Below are 20,170 nucleotides of genomic sequence, written 5' to 3'. Positions count from 1 at the left end.
CCAGCCTTCCCCAGGATCAGCCTCTCTACTCCCAGCCTCCCTCCTCCCAGCCTCCCCCAGCATCAGCCTCCCCCTCCCAGCCTCCCCCAGCATCAGCCTCTTTCCTCCCAGCCTCCCCCAGCATCAGCCTCTCTCCTCTCAGCCTCCCCCAGCATCAGCCTACACCCTCCCAGCCTCCCCCAGCATCAGCCTACCCCAGCATCAGCCTACCCCAGCATCAGCCTACACCCTCCCAGCCTACCCCAGCATAAGCCTACCCCAGCATCAGCCTACCCCAGCATCAGCCTACCCCAGCATCAGCCTCTCTCCTCCCAGTCTCCCCCAGCATCAGACTCCCCCTCCCAGCCTTCCCCAGGATCAGCCTCTCTCCTCCCAGCCTCCCCCAGCACGCCGTGCTCCTCTGCCGACACTCACAGATCCGATCGCATACACTCACACACACACACTCACACATCAGAACACACTCACACACATCCGATCGCATACACTCACACACACACTGACGATATCGCACATACGCGCTCACACTCACAACATCCGGAGATACCACATGCTTCTGGCCATGTGATCCTCCGGCAGGTCCTGGAAGGTCACTCCACAGTATCGCCGCCGAGAAGCAAGCGATATCCCAGGATGTTGTGAGTGTGTGGATGCGATGTGATGTGTGTGTGAGAATGAGTGTGATCTGATGTGTGTGTGTGTGTGTTGTTATGTGTGTGCGTGTGTATGTTCCGCCGCTGCAGGACCTTGATGCGCTGGTAACTATGCTACCATGGTTACCAGCGTATCCCGTCCCCCGCTCGCACGGGAGCCCACACCAGCATACGGCGGCAACCCCAGCAATGCGAGGGTATGTGTCGGCTGGGTTGGCGGCGTACGCTGATGTGGGCTCCCGGGGGTACAGTACTCACCTGGGAGTCGTGGCTCCGTGTCGGTTCGGGAAATGCGTGCGGGGGGCGGGGCCAGAGCGAGCGTGCATTGCGTGAGGGGGGCGGGGCGTGGCCGAGTTGCCAATGCGTGCAGGGTGCCGGGGCGAGAGGCCAATCCGTGTGGGGGGCGGAGCCTGGGCGAGCGGCCGGCCAATCCGTGCGGGGCCATGGCGAGCCCAGCGGCCAATCAGCTTTGTGTCACCGTAAGGACACAATTTTGGAGCAAGACAGACAGACAGACAGAATAAGGCAATTATATATATAGATATATACACACACTGTATATATACAGTATATAAAGATGTCATTAAATAGCCCAGCCCCGTACAAAGGCAAAAAGACACTAATCCAGTATACATTGTAGCCAGGCCTTGCATGTTGACGATGTATGTCTTGCCTGTCTTGATACATTATGGTATATCTTCTTTCAATGGTGTAGGAAAGTGCAGTAGACTTTGTTCCTCTATACATGTCCACTGTAAATAAAACACATATATTGTGTGCGTATGTGTGTGCTTTTTCATTTACCAATGGACCCAATGGGCAATGTATGCCTTATTTGCCTACATAGTGACATATCTCCGACTTTTGTTAGCGGGATAGGCAAGGCCTGCATGCCTACAACAAAAGGCTGTAACGCTGTGTGGACTGAGCGCTTTGGAGATTTTTCAGGCTAATATGCTCATTGTTTTGCTGAAATGCAATGTGCATCTGAAAATGATACAGGTTTAGTGTTACTTTAGATTTCGCATTTTTCTGGTAAAATAAGAAATGACATCTTAATTAGACATGAATGGACCCGTGGAAGTTCAGTTTGGCAGATTCCGCCGGACCCTAGATACATTTTGGTTTGGGAGCAACACTTGACCTGAACCCCAATGGAAGTCACTAAGGCTGCTTTCACACCTCCGGTTTCTGCAATGCGGCACACTCCGGCACTTTGCAGGAAAATCGCAACCGTTTTTTTTTGCTGCCGGTTGCGATTTTCCTGCATAGACTTTAATTAGTGCCGCATTGTGCCGCATGGCCTTGCGTTCCATCCGGTTTTTGCCGCATGCGGCAGATTTAGCCGATGCGGCGGCCGGATGGAACGTTGCCTGGCACGTTTTTTCGTGCGGCAAAAAAAACCGCATCGCGCCGCATTCGGCCGATGCGGCGCATTTTTCAATGCATGCCTATGGCGGCCGGATGCGGCGCGATGCGGCAATAACCGCATCCGGCCGCCGCATGCGGTTTTTGCCACTGCGCATGCTCAGTAGCATGCCGCAAGCGGCAAAAACCGGACTGGCTGCAAAGGAAAAACTTATGCAAAGGATGCGGTGTTTTCACCGCATCCGTTGCATAGCTTGCACAGCCGGATTGAGCCACAGAGCTCAAGCCGGATGTGTGAAAGTAGCCTAATTGGGCAGCTCAGGTCCCTGCCCACATGTAAACAGCCATAAACAGATCACTTCCAGAGGAAGGGTGGAGAGGGGTTTCTTTTTTTTGGTGCACAGTACATCCGATCACGCTGTTGTTACCTCCAGTGCGAGCAGATCAAACACTGCAAGCGGCTCACACTGGGCTCAGCACCGAGCGTACCCAAGCACAGCAATCCTTAACCTCGTGGTTTTTATACGTAAAGCACCCAAACTCCAAACCTGTTGTTTTTGGTAAAGTCTATGTTCGGTACGAACGCTGAACACCGAACCTCGGGTTTGCTCATATCTAACCTTAATGGAAAAAGACATCTTATTATAGTGATTTGAATCCTCCTCCGAATGAGTTCTTGGAAAGAAACAGGGAAATTAAATAGAAAATGTCACCTTTTCTTCGTCTCTTCTACATAAACCTAAATACAGTAATGAAAAAACACCTAATCTAAAAGTATGTTAAAATTAATAACTTTAATAAGGGATTCTTACCGATTGAGTGCGAAGGCATAATGAAACTTTATATTGTGCTGATCTGCCAAGTCACAAGTTGGCAGCATTTCCAGAGTTTCCACCAGTTTGACCATGGCATCGTAATCCTAAAAATGAAACAAATGCTCATTTGCTGCATACACAGCCCACCCAGAAGAACACTCAGGATACACAAGGTTCATTATACAGTGCCACCACATAAAGACACCCATTGGGAGGGCTCATTCAAAAAATAATTTAAAAAACGCACCATTTGTTTTCTGTGGTTCAGTATAAATTAGATTACACCAATTGTTATCTGCTTTGAGCTTTTCCTTTCTCTTGCCAATATTTCATTAGTCATATAACAGGCAATTAAGTCAGATTAACGATTATTTTCCCTTGTGAATTATCATGTTTCCATAAACCACAACCTCTCACCATCTAGATAGAAAGATCTCAGGGAGCTGACACAAGCCGCTTGCAATGCTACTTCTGACACAGGAGTCTGAAGAAGTCATCTAGTTGCATTAGAGTAAAAAAGAACAAGTCACAGGGAAGTTTAAAGGACTAATCCGGATGTGTACACTTCAGTATTGGGAGGTGAGCAGGGCTGGAGATGACCCGCTTACAGATATCTGCTGTCACATGTGCCCGAGTGGTAGATATCATGCATCTATCTTGTTGAGATGATCTCACTGGCTCCACTCACATCTCACTACAGAAGTGAGTGGAGACGGATTACTCCTTTATATTGGAAGAGGTACATAAGGTGGACAGATGATTTCTCAATCTTAAGGATCACTCACATGAACATATAATAAGGACAAGGGCTAGCCGATATTTTATCAGATAGCCTTCGGACCAGTTATTCTATGAGACAGTGCCAACCAACTTTTTTTTCTCATGACAATTCAGCATAAGAAAGAAAAAAAAAAATCACAGCATACTGGGAGGTGCAGCATATGTCGGGTGCTGCGCATCCACTTAAGTCTATGGGTGGGTTTAAAACATCGGACTGCACTTGGATGACATTGGAATGCCATCCAATTTACACGGATATAGACATTGGAGAAGATGGAGAAATTAAGTTCTCCAGCTTCTCCTCATCAGTGCTCCAATTCCCTCATGTAAGAGAATCAGATTACAGTAAAGTGACACTCGGCTCACGATCTGGTCAAAGTTTGAGCCGAGTGTCATTCCCATAATAGATCAAATTCTTACAGAAGAGAGAATCGTCACTCATGTGAATGTAGCCTTAGGAAGGATTTGGTCGGCACTCTGGATGGTTGGTGGTCAGCATTGGAAGGATGGAAATACCGTCAATCATATAGGAAAACATGATGTCAGCCTTTCCACAGAACATGCACTACACTACCCCTAACAGGCCAAGACCAAGGTCAGGGCACAGCAAAACATTGGCAACTTTGTAAAGTGTGGTGCAACTGAATGTGACATGTTTACAGATCAAGATATATGACTTCCTTCACTGCAATTTAAGGAGTGCAGTAGTCCTTCCTACACTTCTCAATCTAAGGCTATGTGCGCACAGTGCGTTTTTCGTGGCGTTTTTGCGCGTTTTTCGGGTGCGTTTTTGGCCTCAAAACTGCATGACTCTGCTTCCCCAGCAAAGTTTATGAGTTTTCATTTTTGCTGTCCGCACACAACTTTTTTTTTAAGCTGCGTTTTTGAGCTTGAAAAAAAAATGGACATGACAATTCTTTCCTGCGTTTTCCGCCCATGCAATGCATTGGAAAAAGGCAGCAAAACGCAGAGATCAAAAACGCAGCAAAACGCAGCCAAAAACGCACCAAATCGCGGTAAAAACGCATGCGTTTTTTGATGCGTTTTTTCGACGCGGGTGCGTTTTTGTGCGTTTTTATAGGCCAAAAATGCACAAAAACGCAGCGTCAAAAAAACGCAGCGTGCGCACATAGCCTTAAACCTTATTCAGACGTCTGCAAGTTAAAAAAAACATATTCTATCTGTTCTCTGGTGTGGGTAGAACACATACCCATTATAGTCTATATGTATATATCTCTACAGTGGTCCATATCTGATTGTAGGATACTAATAGAAAGGCCATAAGGTGAGTTTACCAGCATGGCAGAAGTAACTACCTTCTCTATATACAGTTAGGTCCAGAAATATTTGGACAGTGACACAAGTTTTGTTATTTTAGCTGTTTACAAAAACATGTTCAGAAATACAATTATATATATATATAATATGGGCTGAAAGTGCACACTCTCAGCTGCAATATGAGAGTTTTCACATCCAAAACGGAGAAAGGGTTTAGGAATCATAGCTCTGTAATGCATAGCCTCCTCTTTTTCAAGGGACCAAAAGTAATTGGACAAGGGACTCTAAGGGCTGCAATTAACTCTGAAGGCGTCTCCCTCGTTAACCTGTAATCAATGAAGTAGTTAAAAGGTCTGGGGTTGATTACAGGTGTGTGGTTTTGCATTTGGAAGCTCTTGCTGTGACCAGACAACATGCGGTCTAAGGAACTCTCAATTGAGGTGAAGCAGAACATCCTGAGGCTGAAAAAAAAGAAAACATCCATCAGAGAGATAGCAGACATGCTTGGAGTAGCAAAATCAACAGTCGGGTACATTCTGAGAAAAAAGGAATTGACTGGTGAGCTTGGGAACTCAAAAAGGCCTGGGCGTCCATGGATGACAACAGTGGTGGATGATCGCCGCATACTTTCTTTGGTGAAGAAGAACCCTTTCACAACATCAACTGAAGTCCAGAACACTCTCAGTGAAGTAGGTGTATCTGTCTCTAAGTCAACAGTAAAGAGAAGACTCCATGAAAGTAAATACAAAGGGTTCACATCTAGATGCAAACCATTCATCAATTCCAAAAATAGACAGGCCAGAGTTAAATTTGCTGAAAAACACCTCATGAAGCCAGCTCAGTTCTGGAAAAGTATTCTATGGACAGATGAGACAAAGATCAACCTGTACCAGAATGATGGGAAGAAAAAAGTTTGGAGAAGAAAGGGAACGGCACATGATCCAAGGCACACCACATCCTCTGTAAAACATGGTGGAGGCAACGTGATGGCATGGGCATGCATGGCTTTCAATGGCACTGGGTCACTTGTGTTTATTGATGACATAACAGCAGACAAGAGTAGCCGGATGAATTCTGAAGTGTACCGGGATATACTTTCAGCCCAGATTCAGCCAAATGTCACAAAGTTGATCGGACGGCGCTTCATAGTACAGATGGACAATGACCCCAAGCATACAGCCAAAGCTACCCAGGAGTTCATGAGTGCAAAAAAGTGGAACATTCTGCAATGGCCAAGTCAATCACCAGATCTTAACCCAATTGAGCATGCATTTCACGTGCTCAAATCCAGACTTAAGACGGAAAGACCCACAAACAAGCAAGACCTGAAGGCTGCGGCTGTAAAGGCCTGGCAAAGCATTAAGAAGGAGGAAACCCAGCGTTTGGTGATGTCCATGGGTTCTAGACTTAAGGCAGTGATTGCCTCCAAAGGATTCGCAACAAAATATTGAAAATAAAAATATTTTGTTTGGGTTTGGTTTATTTGTCCAATTACTTTTGACCTCCTAAAATGTGGAGTGTTTGTAAAGAAATGTGTACAATTCCTACAATTTCTATCAGATATTTTTGTTCAAACCTTCAAATTAAACGTTACAATCTGCACTTGAATTCTGTTGTAGAGGTTTCATTTCAAATCCAATGTGGTGGCATGCAGAGCCCAACTCGCGAAAATTGTGTCACTGTCCAAATATTTCTGGACCTAACTGTATTTATTATTATTTATTATTGTATTTATTACTGTAATCCTTCTACCATTTCTTCTTTGACTGTTACCTGGATATCTCTGTATGACAGAAGCAGATTGATGACAATATCTGATGTCAGGACCTCAGTGTTGTCCATTCGCAGTTTTATACGAGCTAGTTCTTTGGCAAGTTCATCTCCTTGGTACTTCTCTCTGGCCTTCCTGATGTCATTTAGCAGTGTTTCCTTATAGTATGCACTATAATAAAAGACAAATAAAAGAAATGTAAATTTTTTTCTTCAGAAGGAAAATATATTCTGATAGCAGCATATATGTCAAAATTTCTGGATAAGATGTTTTGTAATTCTCCATTCGTTATTCATTCAGATGCAGCAGCTAACCCATCAAATGGGACTTGACTAGGAGGACTGAGGAGTTTCCATGGCAGATGGGGTCAGTTTAAGGCCCCAACGCATGCTAAGATGGTGTTTCTATGCAGTGGCGTAACTAAAGTCCAATGGGCCCCGCTGCAAAGTTTGAACTGGGGCCCTCCCATTTGCGCCATTATAGCATTCAAAATTCTATAAAGACCTACGAGTTGTTCCCCATCTCCTTAAGTCTGTACTAATGTCCCCCTATCCTAGGCCGCTTCCTGGTAAATATACACCAGCATATGGTCAGGAAGGGGTCATACACAGGGATGGGGGACATACGTCCCCATCATGGCCCATCCTGGTGTATGTCCCTGTCCTGGAATATATGGCCCCATCAAGGCCCCATCCTGGTATATATGGCCCCATCATGTCCCCGTTTTGGTATATAAGTCCTCATCATTGCACCATCCTGATACATGTCCCCATCCTGGTATGTATGGCTCCATCATGGCATATATGGCCCTTCCTGGTATATAAGACCCCATCATATCCCCACCCTGGTATATATAGCTTCATCATGTCCCCATCCTGGTATATAGGAAAGAAAAAGTATGGCCCAATAAAGCACTCAACTCACAGATATAACAAACAAGTATGAAATTTAAATTTCATACTTGTTTGTTATATCTGTGAGTTGAGTGCTTTATTGGCCCATACTTTTTTTCTCCTGTATGCTTCCAGTTTTCTGTGGGCCTTGCACCCTCACAATTATTTAAGTATATTAATATATTGCTGTGCATCCTGTCCTTTCTGGTTTTACCCATCCTGGTATATATGGCCCCATCATGTCCCATCTTGGTATATATGGCCCCATCATGTCTCTATCCCATTATATAGCCCCATCCTAGTATATGTCCCCACCCTGGCCACATCCTGGTATATAGCCCCCATCCTGGTATATAGCCCCATCCTGATATATGTCCCAATCATGTCCCCATCCAAGTATATATCTTCATCATGACGCCATCCTGGTATCTATAACCCCATCATGTCTTCATCCTGGTATATATCCCCATCCTAGTATATGTCCCCATTTTGGCCACATCCTGGTATATAGCCCCATACTGGTATATGTCCTCATCATGGCCACATCCTGGTATATAACCCCATCCTGGTATATGTCCCCATCATTTCTCCATCTTGGTATATAGACCCATCCTAACTTTTCAATTATTAATATATGGTCACCTGCACATTTTGGATAAATATACTAAGTCTTTCTAGACCACAGTATATAATTTTTGAAAGAAGTTCCACTTACCATGAAGTCACATGTATGTCTTTAAGAAGACTAATAAATCTATCAATCAAAGGAACACACAGGGGTCCTAACAGGTTGTCCCAGTTGGGTTGCATGTATTCTGAAGCTCTTCGTTGGGCATCACTTTCACAACAGAAGTAGTCACCACACGGTGTCACAATATATGAAATGAAGTAGTAGTTACCGCTTGAGGCCTAAACATGGGGGAAATTAAAAACATTACAATTAATAACCTAGAGATATCAGCATCAACACAGTCAGAGGATGTAATTCCAATTTTTGACCTCTAAAAATCAATTATGTCCCCCAGTATGGCAGCTTCTAACACTTTAGTATACAACAGACCACCTAGGAACATGACTCTACAGAGCACCATCTTGAAAGGAGCAAAAGGTTCTCATTCTTGACCTATGTTCCATTAATTTTCTATGAGACTGCAAGAAACAGCCAGACGCTGTTCCCAGCACGCTTACAAACCCATAGACAATGAATAGACCAGAGGTCAAACATGCACACCTCCACTCTGATGGGGCTGAAGAGCCACTTCTAGGGTGCCTTGATCTCAGAATTGCTGGGGGTTACACCAGCTAGACCCCCAGGGATCAGGATGCTATCTCTTGTCCTATGGTGAGTGGATAACGTGAAATTTGGGACATATCCTTTAAGCAAAAATCAAGATTTGAGGCTTAGTAGGAATATGTATGGTGGCTACATGGAAGGTCTTGAGTCTGCAATGAATTTTTTTCTCTCCAATAATACAAAGACCAATTTGTCATATGTTTTTCAAGTACGGTAATATGGAGTAAAAAAAAAAACAGTTGATACATCAGAGCAGCAAGATATCCTCTAAAATTTTTATCTGATAAAGAACAAAAATAAAGGAAATTTAATATAGTAACTAACATCCACTCTTCTAAATATAGAAAACCAGGAGCACGTTTCATGAGAAGAAATGTGGTTCCTTTGGTTACCTTCTCTCGTTTAATTAATTTAATGACAATAAGTTATGTAACAATCAGGAAAAGACAAAAACACAGAGACTGCATTCCCTGATTATTTGTGGAGCCCTAGATCCCAAGTTTAGGGTCCTTCAGCCCAAAATAGACTCAAGCAGAAGAAGCATCCCTGGTGAAAATATACGTAGCCACTGCCAGCAGTGACATCTTCTCATATCTGGCGGACCGGCCGGATTCTATAAATCTAAGTCAATATTTATTGAAATCCAGTTTGCTAAGAAAACAGTTCAAGCGCTGATAATATGTAACCATGATACTTATTTACTTTTGAAACAAAACTAATTGGTTTTGACTATTTAAAGATATTTTCCAAAGTCACTGACTACAGTTGTGGTAAGTGGGAGGCTGGTATAATTAATAGCAGAGTGACAGTGTGGTCTGTTGGGAGAAGCCCTCTGTGAGTGGCCAGCACAGTGCCCCTTGGACAAACTATTTCATTGCGATAGGTCACAACTATGTGCACGAGTCTGTAGTGTGACACTTAAGGCCCCGTTACACGCAACGACGTATCTAACGATATATCGTCGGGGTCACGGATTCCGTGACGCACATCCGGCATAGTTAGCGACGTTGTTGCGTGACACCAACGAGCGGCCGTTAACGATGGAAAATACTCACCAAATCGTCCATCGTTGACACGTCGTTCATTTTCAAAAAATCGTTGATTGTTGAGGACGTAGGTTGTTCGTTCCCGAGGCAGCACACATCGCTATGTGTGACACCCCGGGAACGACGAACTACAGCTTACCTGCGGCCGCCGGCAATGAGGAAGAAAGGAGGTGGGCGGGATGTTACGGCCACTCATCTCCGCCCTTCCGCTTCTATTGGTCGGCCGCTTAGTAACGCCGCACGAACCGCCCCCTTAGAAAGGAGGCGGTTCACCGGCCACAGTGACGTCGCTAGTCAGGTAAGTCCGTGTGACAGCTCCTAATGATACTGTGCGCCACGGGCAGCGATTTGCCCGTGACGCACAAATGTCGGGGGCGGGTATGCTCGCTAGCGATATCGCTGCGTGTAAAGCCCCCTTGACATACTAATATTGGCACACCACAAAGAGTTGTGGAAAACTGGCAAACTAACAAGAACAGGTTCCCCGGCCACAACGCCAATGTAGTCATGAAGAATTAAAGGGGTTGGCCACTACTCTATAAGTCCCTTTCATGTGATATAACGGCCATAGTGAAGAACTTTACTAAATACTTTGCTTCTGCAAATCCTTCTCTAACATGAGCTACTCTTCTTGTCACATGATTTCTGGCTGATAATGAAGGTAATCACCAATTGTTAGAGAACAAACCCATACCAACACCCACAGGAAAAGTAAAAATGTAATTTATAATACGATTATAATCATGGGTGTGGGGCTATATGGGACCATTCGGAAAATTGACATACAAAACCAAAAAAGAAAAAAACGAACAAGAAGTCACAAATGACAATATCTTTATTCGTATTCAATAAAAGAGCATATATTAAATATTAAATATTTTTTAAAAAACACAACCATTGGCTGGAAGGAAAAAGGGCGTCAGAAAATGGAAACCTGCAAACCACAGTATACAAAAGGTGAGGGGATTTTTTACGTGCAAAAAATAGAAGTACAAAATTGATTAAACAGCAAGGGGAATAAAGTGTCACGTGCTGAGAAAGAGTAACCTTAAATTAAGCCACAGTATGTACACCTAATTGCTGCCTTAATATGCAGCAGTGGTGATAGCACAAATTTATTTACCCAAATATATGTGTAGCCTACACCAACTATGCGGCTATAATAGAATATGTACTAGCCATGAGGGGTTGCAGGTAAAAAATTGTAAGAGGAAACTGCTCCATAGTATAATTGGTAGCCAAATGCTAAATAGTCATATGGAATCACATAAAGCCAGTTTCTGAGCACATAAATCTCAAAGGGTGCCCAAGCTTTTACATTGGCCCAGTTTTCTTTTTGTAATTTTTCAATTGTAAAAGATGAAACTATATTTTTACATTTTTTTTGCCTGTCGTCCTTAACTTTATGCCTTTTAATGAACTGAAACATCACCATTATGGGCTATTAAAACACAGCATTTTTTTTTTCAATCTTTAAAATCAGTCTGCTGCTTCCATTTTTTATTTTTTTTTTATAATTGGTTGAGTGTTTTTTGCCTGGGAGACTTGGCACCCCATTTTTTACTGGTGCTGGACTTATTTATTTATACATCTATCCATCAGTCAGTGAAGAAAAGTAAGGCATAAACTTTTTTTTGGCAGAGCTGGTACTTTGCACATTACTTTTTTTCCCTGTAACTGTGCCCTGTACAGGAGATTCTGCTGATGTGTCTGATGCTGGCTGGAGGAAAAGTTTTAGGGTAGGATTCCACTTACGAGAGACTCGAGCGTATCTCGCATCGCATGACCCGGGATGGCCTGCCTCTTTCCCGACGGGAGCGTCTCAGCTGCATAGAAATAGATGCAGCTGACCCGATCCTGTCGGGAGGTAGGCAGGCCATCCTGGGAGATGCGATGAGAGATACGCTCGAGTCTCTCACAAGTGGAATCCTACCCTTAGGTGGAGTTACAGGTCTGGGCTCACTGCTGGCTTGCCGTTCAGCACAAGGAATAAAGGGAAATGTAATAAGAAGGGAGAAGAAGATCCTGAAGAGGAAGTGATCACTATGACAGCAGAGCTGGTGCCAGGACAAAGGAAGCAAAACACAAAGGCATAAAACATTAAACTTGGCAATTAAAGTATATGGGGTTAGTTAGGGGCATTATTCTTAAGAATTTATCGTAAAACCAGTTATTTGTTTAGGGTCGCAGACAACTTCTTTAAGCCTCGATGACCATGTCTTGCAATCTTGTATTTCAGTAAGTCCGATCAGTGTCATTTACTGTTTTTAAAGGTTACTTATTGCGCCAACATATTCTGCACAATCATCATCGATTCATGACCCTATTGTGGCTCATAATCTACATTCACAATCAACAGTATGGTTTGCCATTTTGTTAGGCGGAGGACAACATACAGACTCCATACTGATATTTTCCAGGGTGCTGGAGCTGGGGGAATCAAGTCACTATTGGAGGTACTTTTGGGTGAACTCGGGAGTCACAGTTAGAAATATACTGATTCTAGCTTTTAAAAAATGTTATTAATATTAAAGGGGTGATTCACTACTTAGCTTTACTATTCACATCAATATAACGTTCAGAAACAAGGCTTCTCTCAAATTCCTTGTGTTGCCATTAGTGCCTCTGAGTGGCACTATTGAGGTCCGCTCATCTCCATCACATTACCCACGGGCTCCATGACTTCTGAGATCCGGTGATGTCACATCAACTTTCGGTTGACCTGACACCACCAAGGCCGACCCCAGTCTTCCTGAGTGACTGTGCTGTGGGCAGAGTTTCCCTGCACATCACAACCCAGCATCGCTCCTGCTTGTGGCGCTCTGCAGCAAAGGAGAGAGCGCGCAAGATGCTGGGCTGTGACCAGCCTACCAAGCCGACCAGGTAACTTACATTCTGAGGATCTCCCTGGGCAACCCAGAACTGCACCGGTCTTGGAAGGGAGTGAATAAATCGGTCCATGACAACCCGCGTCACCATGTAGACTGGGGTGGAGGACACCAGCTGCAACCACTTTTGGACTACATTCAACAAGTCAAACATTTGGGAAAAGGAAGGTTTGTCACAGTCATACTCCAAATGGTGCACCAGTTGTGAAGTTGACAGTCAGTCATTCTGAACTGTGCCAATACCTCAAAATATACCACCAAGAGTACATACATTCTAGGCTCAACCACACACACAGACACACACATACATTCACATCATTGGGCTGTCTGTGTTATACAGAACGGGTCATCCAGGGAGACACGCTTTTCATAACTTGTACTCTGACATGAAGATTCTGAACACAGGACTCCTTATATTAATTAGGAACTACCTAAAAATGGTTTATAAAATAGATTTTACAAACTAGAGAGTCAGTAAGATCATTTTCCTAGGATCATCTACAGTACTTATATGTAATTGTTAACATAGAGCTCCTATATACTTCATGCTAAAGTACATTTTTACACAAAAAAAAAAGTTAGTTTGAATTATTAAGCATCATCCTGGTTTTCCAAAATCCCTTTGACAACACTTCCTGCCTTGTGCTATTATAGGGTCACCAAGGAGGTCACTAGTGGAAATTTTGAACTTAATGCCCTTTAAGTTCTGTCTGCCTGATAACGGTTCACAAATTTAGGAATTAAGGCCGTACCTATCCCCAATTACTTTTTATAAGAAATAATTTATAGAGTTGGTCGAACGCGCAAAAAAACGGACCTGCAGGTCCCTGCTAAATTTTAAAAAAACCCGATCCGCTCAGGAATCCGGTACCTATATATATCTATGGGGACCAGAATCCGGAGATTAAAAATGTTGGCGGAAGGGATACGGGGGGTAGGAGCAAGTGCGGTATACTCACTGAGGCTATGTCATGGCGGCAAGCTGCTTCTGAGTCACACTTTCCCTTTGGAGCTGACAATTGAATATTCACTGCTTTGCCCGCCCACCGGCGCGTCTAATTGGTTGCAGTTAGACGCGCCTTCACCCTGAGTGGCAGCATATCAACTGACTGCCATGAATCACAGGCGCAAAGATGGCCGGTGGGCGGGGAAAGCAGTGCAAGTATCTGCGGGTCAGTATGGTGGTATAAAAATTAAATTAATAAATAAAACAATAGGCGCAGGGTCCCATATTATGATGCCTGCACAGATAAAGCCCATGGCTGCAGCCTCCAGCTGTCAGGCTTTATCTGTGCTGTGAATCAAAATAAGATCGGATTCACACGTGCGAGGGACTCACATCACATCAACTGGTAGCTGCAAACTCTCCTGACAGGAGCATGCAATTACATAGAAGCACATGCTGCCGATCCGCTCCTGCCAGGAGAGTGTGCAGATGTGCCAGGTGATGTGATGCGAGACTCGTGCAAGTCTGGCATGACATCACTAGGCCCGGCCTGCCGCTCTTCAAACATGAGCGTGCAGGTACATAAACACAATGGCCGACCCACCCCTGTTAGGAGTGTGAGGCTGTGCCAGGTGATGCAGTGCAAGTCCCTCGCAAGTCTGATTCCGGCCTACAAGAAACCGCATGCGGCTTTTTTTATTTTTTTATTATTATTTAAATAAATAATTAAAAAAAAACGACATGCGGTCGCCCCCAATTTTGATACGCAGCCAAGATAAAGCCAGCTGGGGGCTGGCATTCTCAGCCCGCAGCCTCCCAGTATTGCCATATCTATTAGGTGTGACAATCCCATTTACTGGCTCTTCTCGACTGCCCTGGTGCAGTGGCAATTGGGGTAATGAGGGGTTAATAACAGCGCACAGCTGCTACTAAACCCTAGGTTAGTAATTGCAGGCATCTAGGAAATACCCCCCCCCCAAAAAAAAAAATTCTGGAGTTTTTACTTTTTTTCTTGTTACATCATTTACTGATCAGATTAATTTGCTTTATATTTTAATTGATACCAAATGTGTATTTTTTTTTGTAAAATTGCTTTAATGCCATTATCAGCGTTGCTCCTGCTGTAGACCCTGGGGGCCTCCAATGGAGCGGGGGTCCTGGGCAATTGCTCCACTCTGCACTCAGAATAAATTGGCATTGAACACTGGTACAAACAAACACATCAAATGGAACAGTTCTGTCCAGAAGAAAACGTCATAGGTAGATATATACACACAGCAAGTGCAAAGGAAAGCATACAGCACCGCTCTATGCAAACACTACTGTGCTATGTTTGGCAGTCAACTAGTTTTCATTCACATTGTTGCCCTCATAAGTAAAACATTTTCCATATTTTTCCTCCCATGCTGGTTACCTTAAAGTAACCATTAGATGACTCAAATAAAGAACAGACAAATATTTGACAATCATAATAATACAATAAAAGATCTCTTCACACATAGTTAATTCATTGTGCAAATATTTCAGTTTACAATGAATTTATATTTTACATTTTTTAAAAAAAAAACAAACAATGAAAACCTTTACACAATACAGTATTTACAATTAGGCCTAAGTTCCACCTGCAGTGACGAGTGCAATCTGATAAAACATCGGATTGCTCTCACTCTAGTGCAAAACTATAGGGCAGTATCCATCTGCGATTGATTTCTCGTGCCATATCGGCATGCGGAATGAATTGCGGCATGCTGCATTTGGGAGCGAGTCTCGACTAACATGCTCCCATACAAGTCTATGTGTGTATGTGAAACATCGCACTGCACTTGCATGTCATCCGACTGTAGTGCGATATACGCACCGACAAGCAGCAGAGAAGAGGAAGAAAGTGCTCCCTCCTTCTCCTCCGCAGCTGCGATCTGATCGTAAGATCACATCACAGTCGCATGACCCTTGGCTCACACACGCAGCAGACGACATTCTCGTATCTCTTCCGATGCTCTTGCATCAGAAGCTATGTGCAAGTGGAATCGAGGCCTTAGTCCAATACACCAGTACTGTAAACTGGTCACACAAATAGTATAGATTTCCAGTAAGTGTGCACTTATAGGAATGATTTAACATCCTCTGAAATATCAGCAGTTATCAACCATCTTATTTCCACATACACATAGAAAACTGTTCACATTACACAAAAATAGAGCAACAGAAAAAAAATGCATGGAACAATCCGGTGACATCTTTCTTGAAAAATATGGCTTAGGCCCTGTGCGCACTAGAAAATGGAATTTTCTTAAGAAAATTCCTGACCCTCTGAAAGATTACCACACCTGCAGTAAAAAAAAACACAGCAAACCGCACCCGAAGCCTGCAGTTTGCTGCGGTATGTCCCTAAGGTATTTTGATAGCACATTGAGATGCTCACCTGTCCCTGGTCCTTCTATCTGTGGTGCTGAAGTCTCCCGCGATGCTGTGTCCCATGCGGCTGTCTCCGGTGCTCTGCTACTTACGGGTCGTCTGTGCAGTGCATAACTGCATATGCATGAGAAATGCACGAGACCAGCGTCGGAGGCAGATCAGCGGTGACTTCAGTCAGCTGATATGCAGTGACAGCTGGAGTCACCGCTGATCCCGGGCGGCTCACTTCACTTACCGCCTGACCCTCAGAGTGAGCAGTCGTGGTCTATGGCGCTCGCTGTGAGTGTCAGGTGTAGCAGAGCTGGAAACGTCGAGGGACCTTGTGTGGATTACGTCGGACCTGGAGGGCTGTTATTGGTGGGGTTAATAAAGTGGTGAAAGAGGGTGTTTTGTCTTTTACTCCAAATAAAGGATTTCTGGGGTGTTTGTGTTTATTTACTTTTACTTACAGTTTAGTGATGGCGTGTTATAGACGCCTGCCATCACTAAACTAGGACTTAGCGGCAGCTATGGGCTGCTGCCATTAACTCCTTATTACCCAGATTGCCACCACATAACGGGAATATTCGGGAAAAGTCCCGGGACTGTCGCATCTAATGGATGTGGCAATTCCGGGCGGCTGCTGGTTGATATTTTTAGGCTGGGGGGCTCCCCATAACGTGGGGCTCTCCATCCTGGGAATACCAGCCCCCAGCTGTGAGGCTTTATCCTGGCTGGTTATCAAAATTGAGGGGACTGCACACTGTTTTTTTTTTTACTATAGACCCGCCGACTGCCGGCTGTGATTGGTTGCAGTGAGACAGCATGGGGGCGTGTCTGCCTGCAACCAATCACAGCCACCGGTGAGCAGGGAAGGTGTGAATATGTTATGAGCCTAATGAGCAGCGTCTCTGGAAGATGAAAGAGCGGTGTGACAGCCACCCGGTCATCGATATGTATGTAGCACTTGCTCCTACCACTTTGCACCAGATTCTGTTCCCCATAAACTTTATATGGGGAGCAGCATCTGGCCAGATACCGGGGATCAATCCTCCACCGACCCAGAGTCAGCAGGTGATTGATCTGCCAGCCCTCCAAAATGCAGGTACCTGCGGAAATTAAGTGACATGAACATTAATTCCGCAGCGGAAATTCCGCAGCAAAACCCGCAGGGACAAAAAAACGCAGTGTGCGCACAGGGCCTTAGACTTATATTTTTTTCCCAACTAGATTGATGCGTCGGGGTCCAATTGCCAATTGCTACATATTTTCATCTGTTTCTACGCCCTATGGACAACAACACACGGTTCAACAATTCAAACAAAAGGAGTGAGGGCCTTGCTCCCAAGAGCTTACAATCTATGAGAAGATAGGGTTGTCCCAAAATGTAAAAAGTGCTGGATTGTAAGGTCCAGACACTTTTATAATAAATAAGGATATGCATGTAAAACTGCATGAATTGATCACAAGGCAGTATCTGTATAAGGTCAGATATAAAGGTGTTACTGAGTGCATGTAAGGTGTAGAAATAGATAACAAAGGGAACAGATTTTGAGGAAAACGTACGAAGGGAGAACAGGGAAGACTAAAGGGTGCTTTACACGCTGCGACATCGCTAACGATATATCGTTGGGGTCACGGTGTTTGTGACGCACATCTGGCGTCGTTAGTTACATCACAGCGTGTAACACCTAGGAGCAACCTTTAACGATCGCAAAAGAGTTAAAAATCGTTGGTCTGTGACACGTCGTTCATTTACCAAAAATCGTTGTCTGGTCAGTAGCGAGGTTGTTTGTCGTTTCTGCGGCATCACACATCGCTATGTGTGACACCGCAGGAACGACGAACATCTCCTTACCTGCCGTCCACCGGCAATGAGGAAGGAAGGAGGTGGGCGGCATGTTCCTGCCTCTCATCTCCTCCCCTCCTCTACTATTGGGCGACCGCTCAGTGACGCTGCAGTGACGTCGCTATCATGCCGAACGCACCTCCCCTTTGAAGGAGGGATTGTTCGGCGGTCACAGCAACGTCGCTGAAATGGTATGTGCGTGTGACACTGCCGTAGCGATAATGTTCGCTACAGCAGCGATCACCAAATGTCGCACGAATGATGGGGGCGGGTGCTATAGCGCACAACATCGCTAGCTATTGCTAGCGATGTCGCAGTGTGTAAAGCACCCTTTAGGCTATGTGCACACACGGTGTTTTTTTCTGCCAGAAGATACAGATTTGCTGTAGAAAATTTCTGCACCAAATACGCAGATAGCCTTAACAAGGGAAGTATTGGGATATTCCTGGCTTAAAAGGTGTTTTTAGGACACACTTAAAACAGTGGACACTGCTAATGAGATTGTCTGGGGTATTCCAAAGAACTGATGTGACATGAATAAAGTCTTGGAGACGGGAGTGTGTGGTTTTGATTGCGGGTTATTATGTTAGTCTTGAATCATTAACAGAACAGAGAACACGGATATAGTAGTAGACATGGATAAGAGATAAGTAAAGTATTGCAGAACTGTGGAGAGCTTTGTTGGTGAGCTTGATAAGTTTGTGTTGTAGTTGGTATCAGATGGGCAACCAGCACATTGACTGGCACAGGGTGGAAGCATTAGTGTAGATACTGGACAGAAATATGAGCATTGATGCTGCTTTCAGGATGGAGTGGAGAGGGGAGAGTTTAGAGGAAGGAAATCAGTTAGTACAGTAATGCTAGCAAGTTTGTGAACCCTTCAGAAATGTTTACACAAATTTCTCCTAAAACTATATCAGATTTCCACAAATCCTAAAAGTTGATAGAGGAACTAAATAAAACAAACGAGGTACAAATATTTGACTCATGCTTTAAATGACGCAAATGATCCAATATCATATGTCGGAGTATTTGAACCTTTAAGATCAGAACAGAAGATGAAATTAGGATTTTGGTGTTTTTAATCAAAGTGATGACAATCAGGTGTGAGTGGGCGACCTATTTTATTGAAAAAACAGGCATCCAAAGTCAAAGCTTCATAAACACATTTGTGGAAGTGTACCATGGCAGAACCAAAGGAGATTTCTGAGGATCTGAGAAAAAAAAGTTGTTGATCTTGATCAGGATGAATAAGGTTATTAGACCAACTCCGCAAGCTTGGACTCTACCAATCCACAGTCAGGCAGATTGTGCACAAAAGGAAGAAATACAAGACCCGTATAAACCCATCCCAGAAGTGAGTGAACAACACAAATCACTTAAAAGATAAAAGCATATAACAGTACGCAAGATCAGAATGGAACCCAATAGAATGGAACCCCTAAGAAACTAGAGGCCTCACTCACACTCAGCTAATGTAAAGGGTGCTTTACACGCTGCGACATCTCTAGCAATAGCTAGCGATGCCGTGCGCAATAGCACCCGCCCCCATCGTTCGTGCGACATTTTGTGATCGCTGCCGTAGTGAACATTATCGCTGCCGTAAAGAACATTATCTCTACGGCAGCGTCACACGCACATACCTTTTCAGCGACGTCACTGTGACTGCCGAACAATCCCTCCTTCAAGGGGGAGGTGCGTTCGGCGTCATAGCGACGTCACTGCGGCGTCACTAAGCGGCCGCCCAATAGCAGAGGAGGGTCGGAGATGAGCGGCCGGAACATGCCACCCACCTCCTTTCTTCCTCATTGCGGGCGGCCGCAGGTACGAGGTTGTTCCTCATTCCTGCGGTGTCACACATAGCGATTTGTGCTGCCGCAGGAACGACAAACAACCTCGCTACTGACCAGACGATTTATGGTAAATGAACGATGTCTCACAGACCAACGATTTTTGCCTCTTTTGCGATCGTTTAAGGTCGCACATAGGTGTTACATGCTGCGATGTCGCTAACGACGATAGATGTGCGTCACAAACACCGTGACCCCGACGATACATCGTTGGCAATGTCGCGGCGTGTAAATGGCCCTTTAATGTTCATGAGTTGGAGGACACTGAACAACAATGGTGTGCATGGCAGAACTTTAAGGAGAAAGCCACTGCTCTCCAAAATTAACAATACTGTAGTTTGATAA

At 44.4% G+C, this 20,170-nt stretch overlaps 1 protein-coding gene across 2 annotated transcripts in view; it reads right to left on the bottom strand.

Annotated features, from left to right (window-relative positions):
- The window catches only part of MAP3K15 (mitogen-activated protein kinase kinase kinase 15), a 272,744-nt gene that overhangs the window by 133,655 nt on the left and 118,919 nt on the right, over positions 1–20,170 (bottom strand). For both annotated transcript variants that reach the window (XM_075335432.1, XM_075335433.1), the window contains exons 4-6: positions 8,274–8,467; positions 6,668–6,836; positions 2,834–2,940 (exon numbers count right to left, since the gene is read on the bottom strand). In XM_075335432.1, coding sequence (XP_075191547.1) covers positions 2,834–2,940; positions 6,668–6,836; positions 8,274–8,467 — 470 coding nt within the window. The remainder of the gene's footprint in view (positions 1–2,833; positions 2,941–6,667; positions 6,837–8,273; positions 8,468–20,170) is intronic.

Source organism: Anomaloglossus baeobatrachus, chromosome 2, assembly GCF_048569485.1.
Source record: "Anomaloglossus baeobatrachus isolate aAnoBae1 chromosome 2, aAnoBae1.hap1, whole genome shotgun sequence".
Classification (NCBI taxonomy): domain Eukaryota; kingdom Metazoa; phylum Chordata; class Amphibia; order Anura; family Aromobatidae; genus Anomaloglossus; species Anomaloglossus baeobatrachus.
Note: the sequence above shows the minus strand (reverse complement) of the source record. Positions and strands in the feature narration are given on the sequence as shown.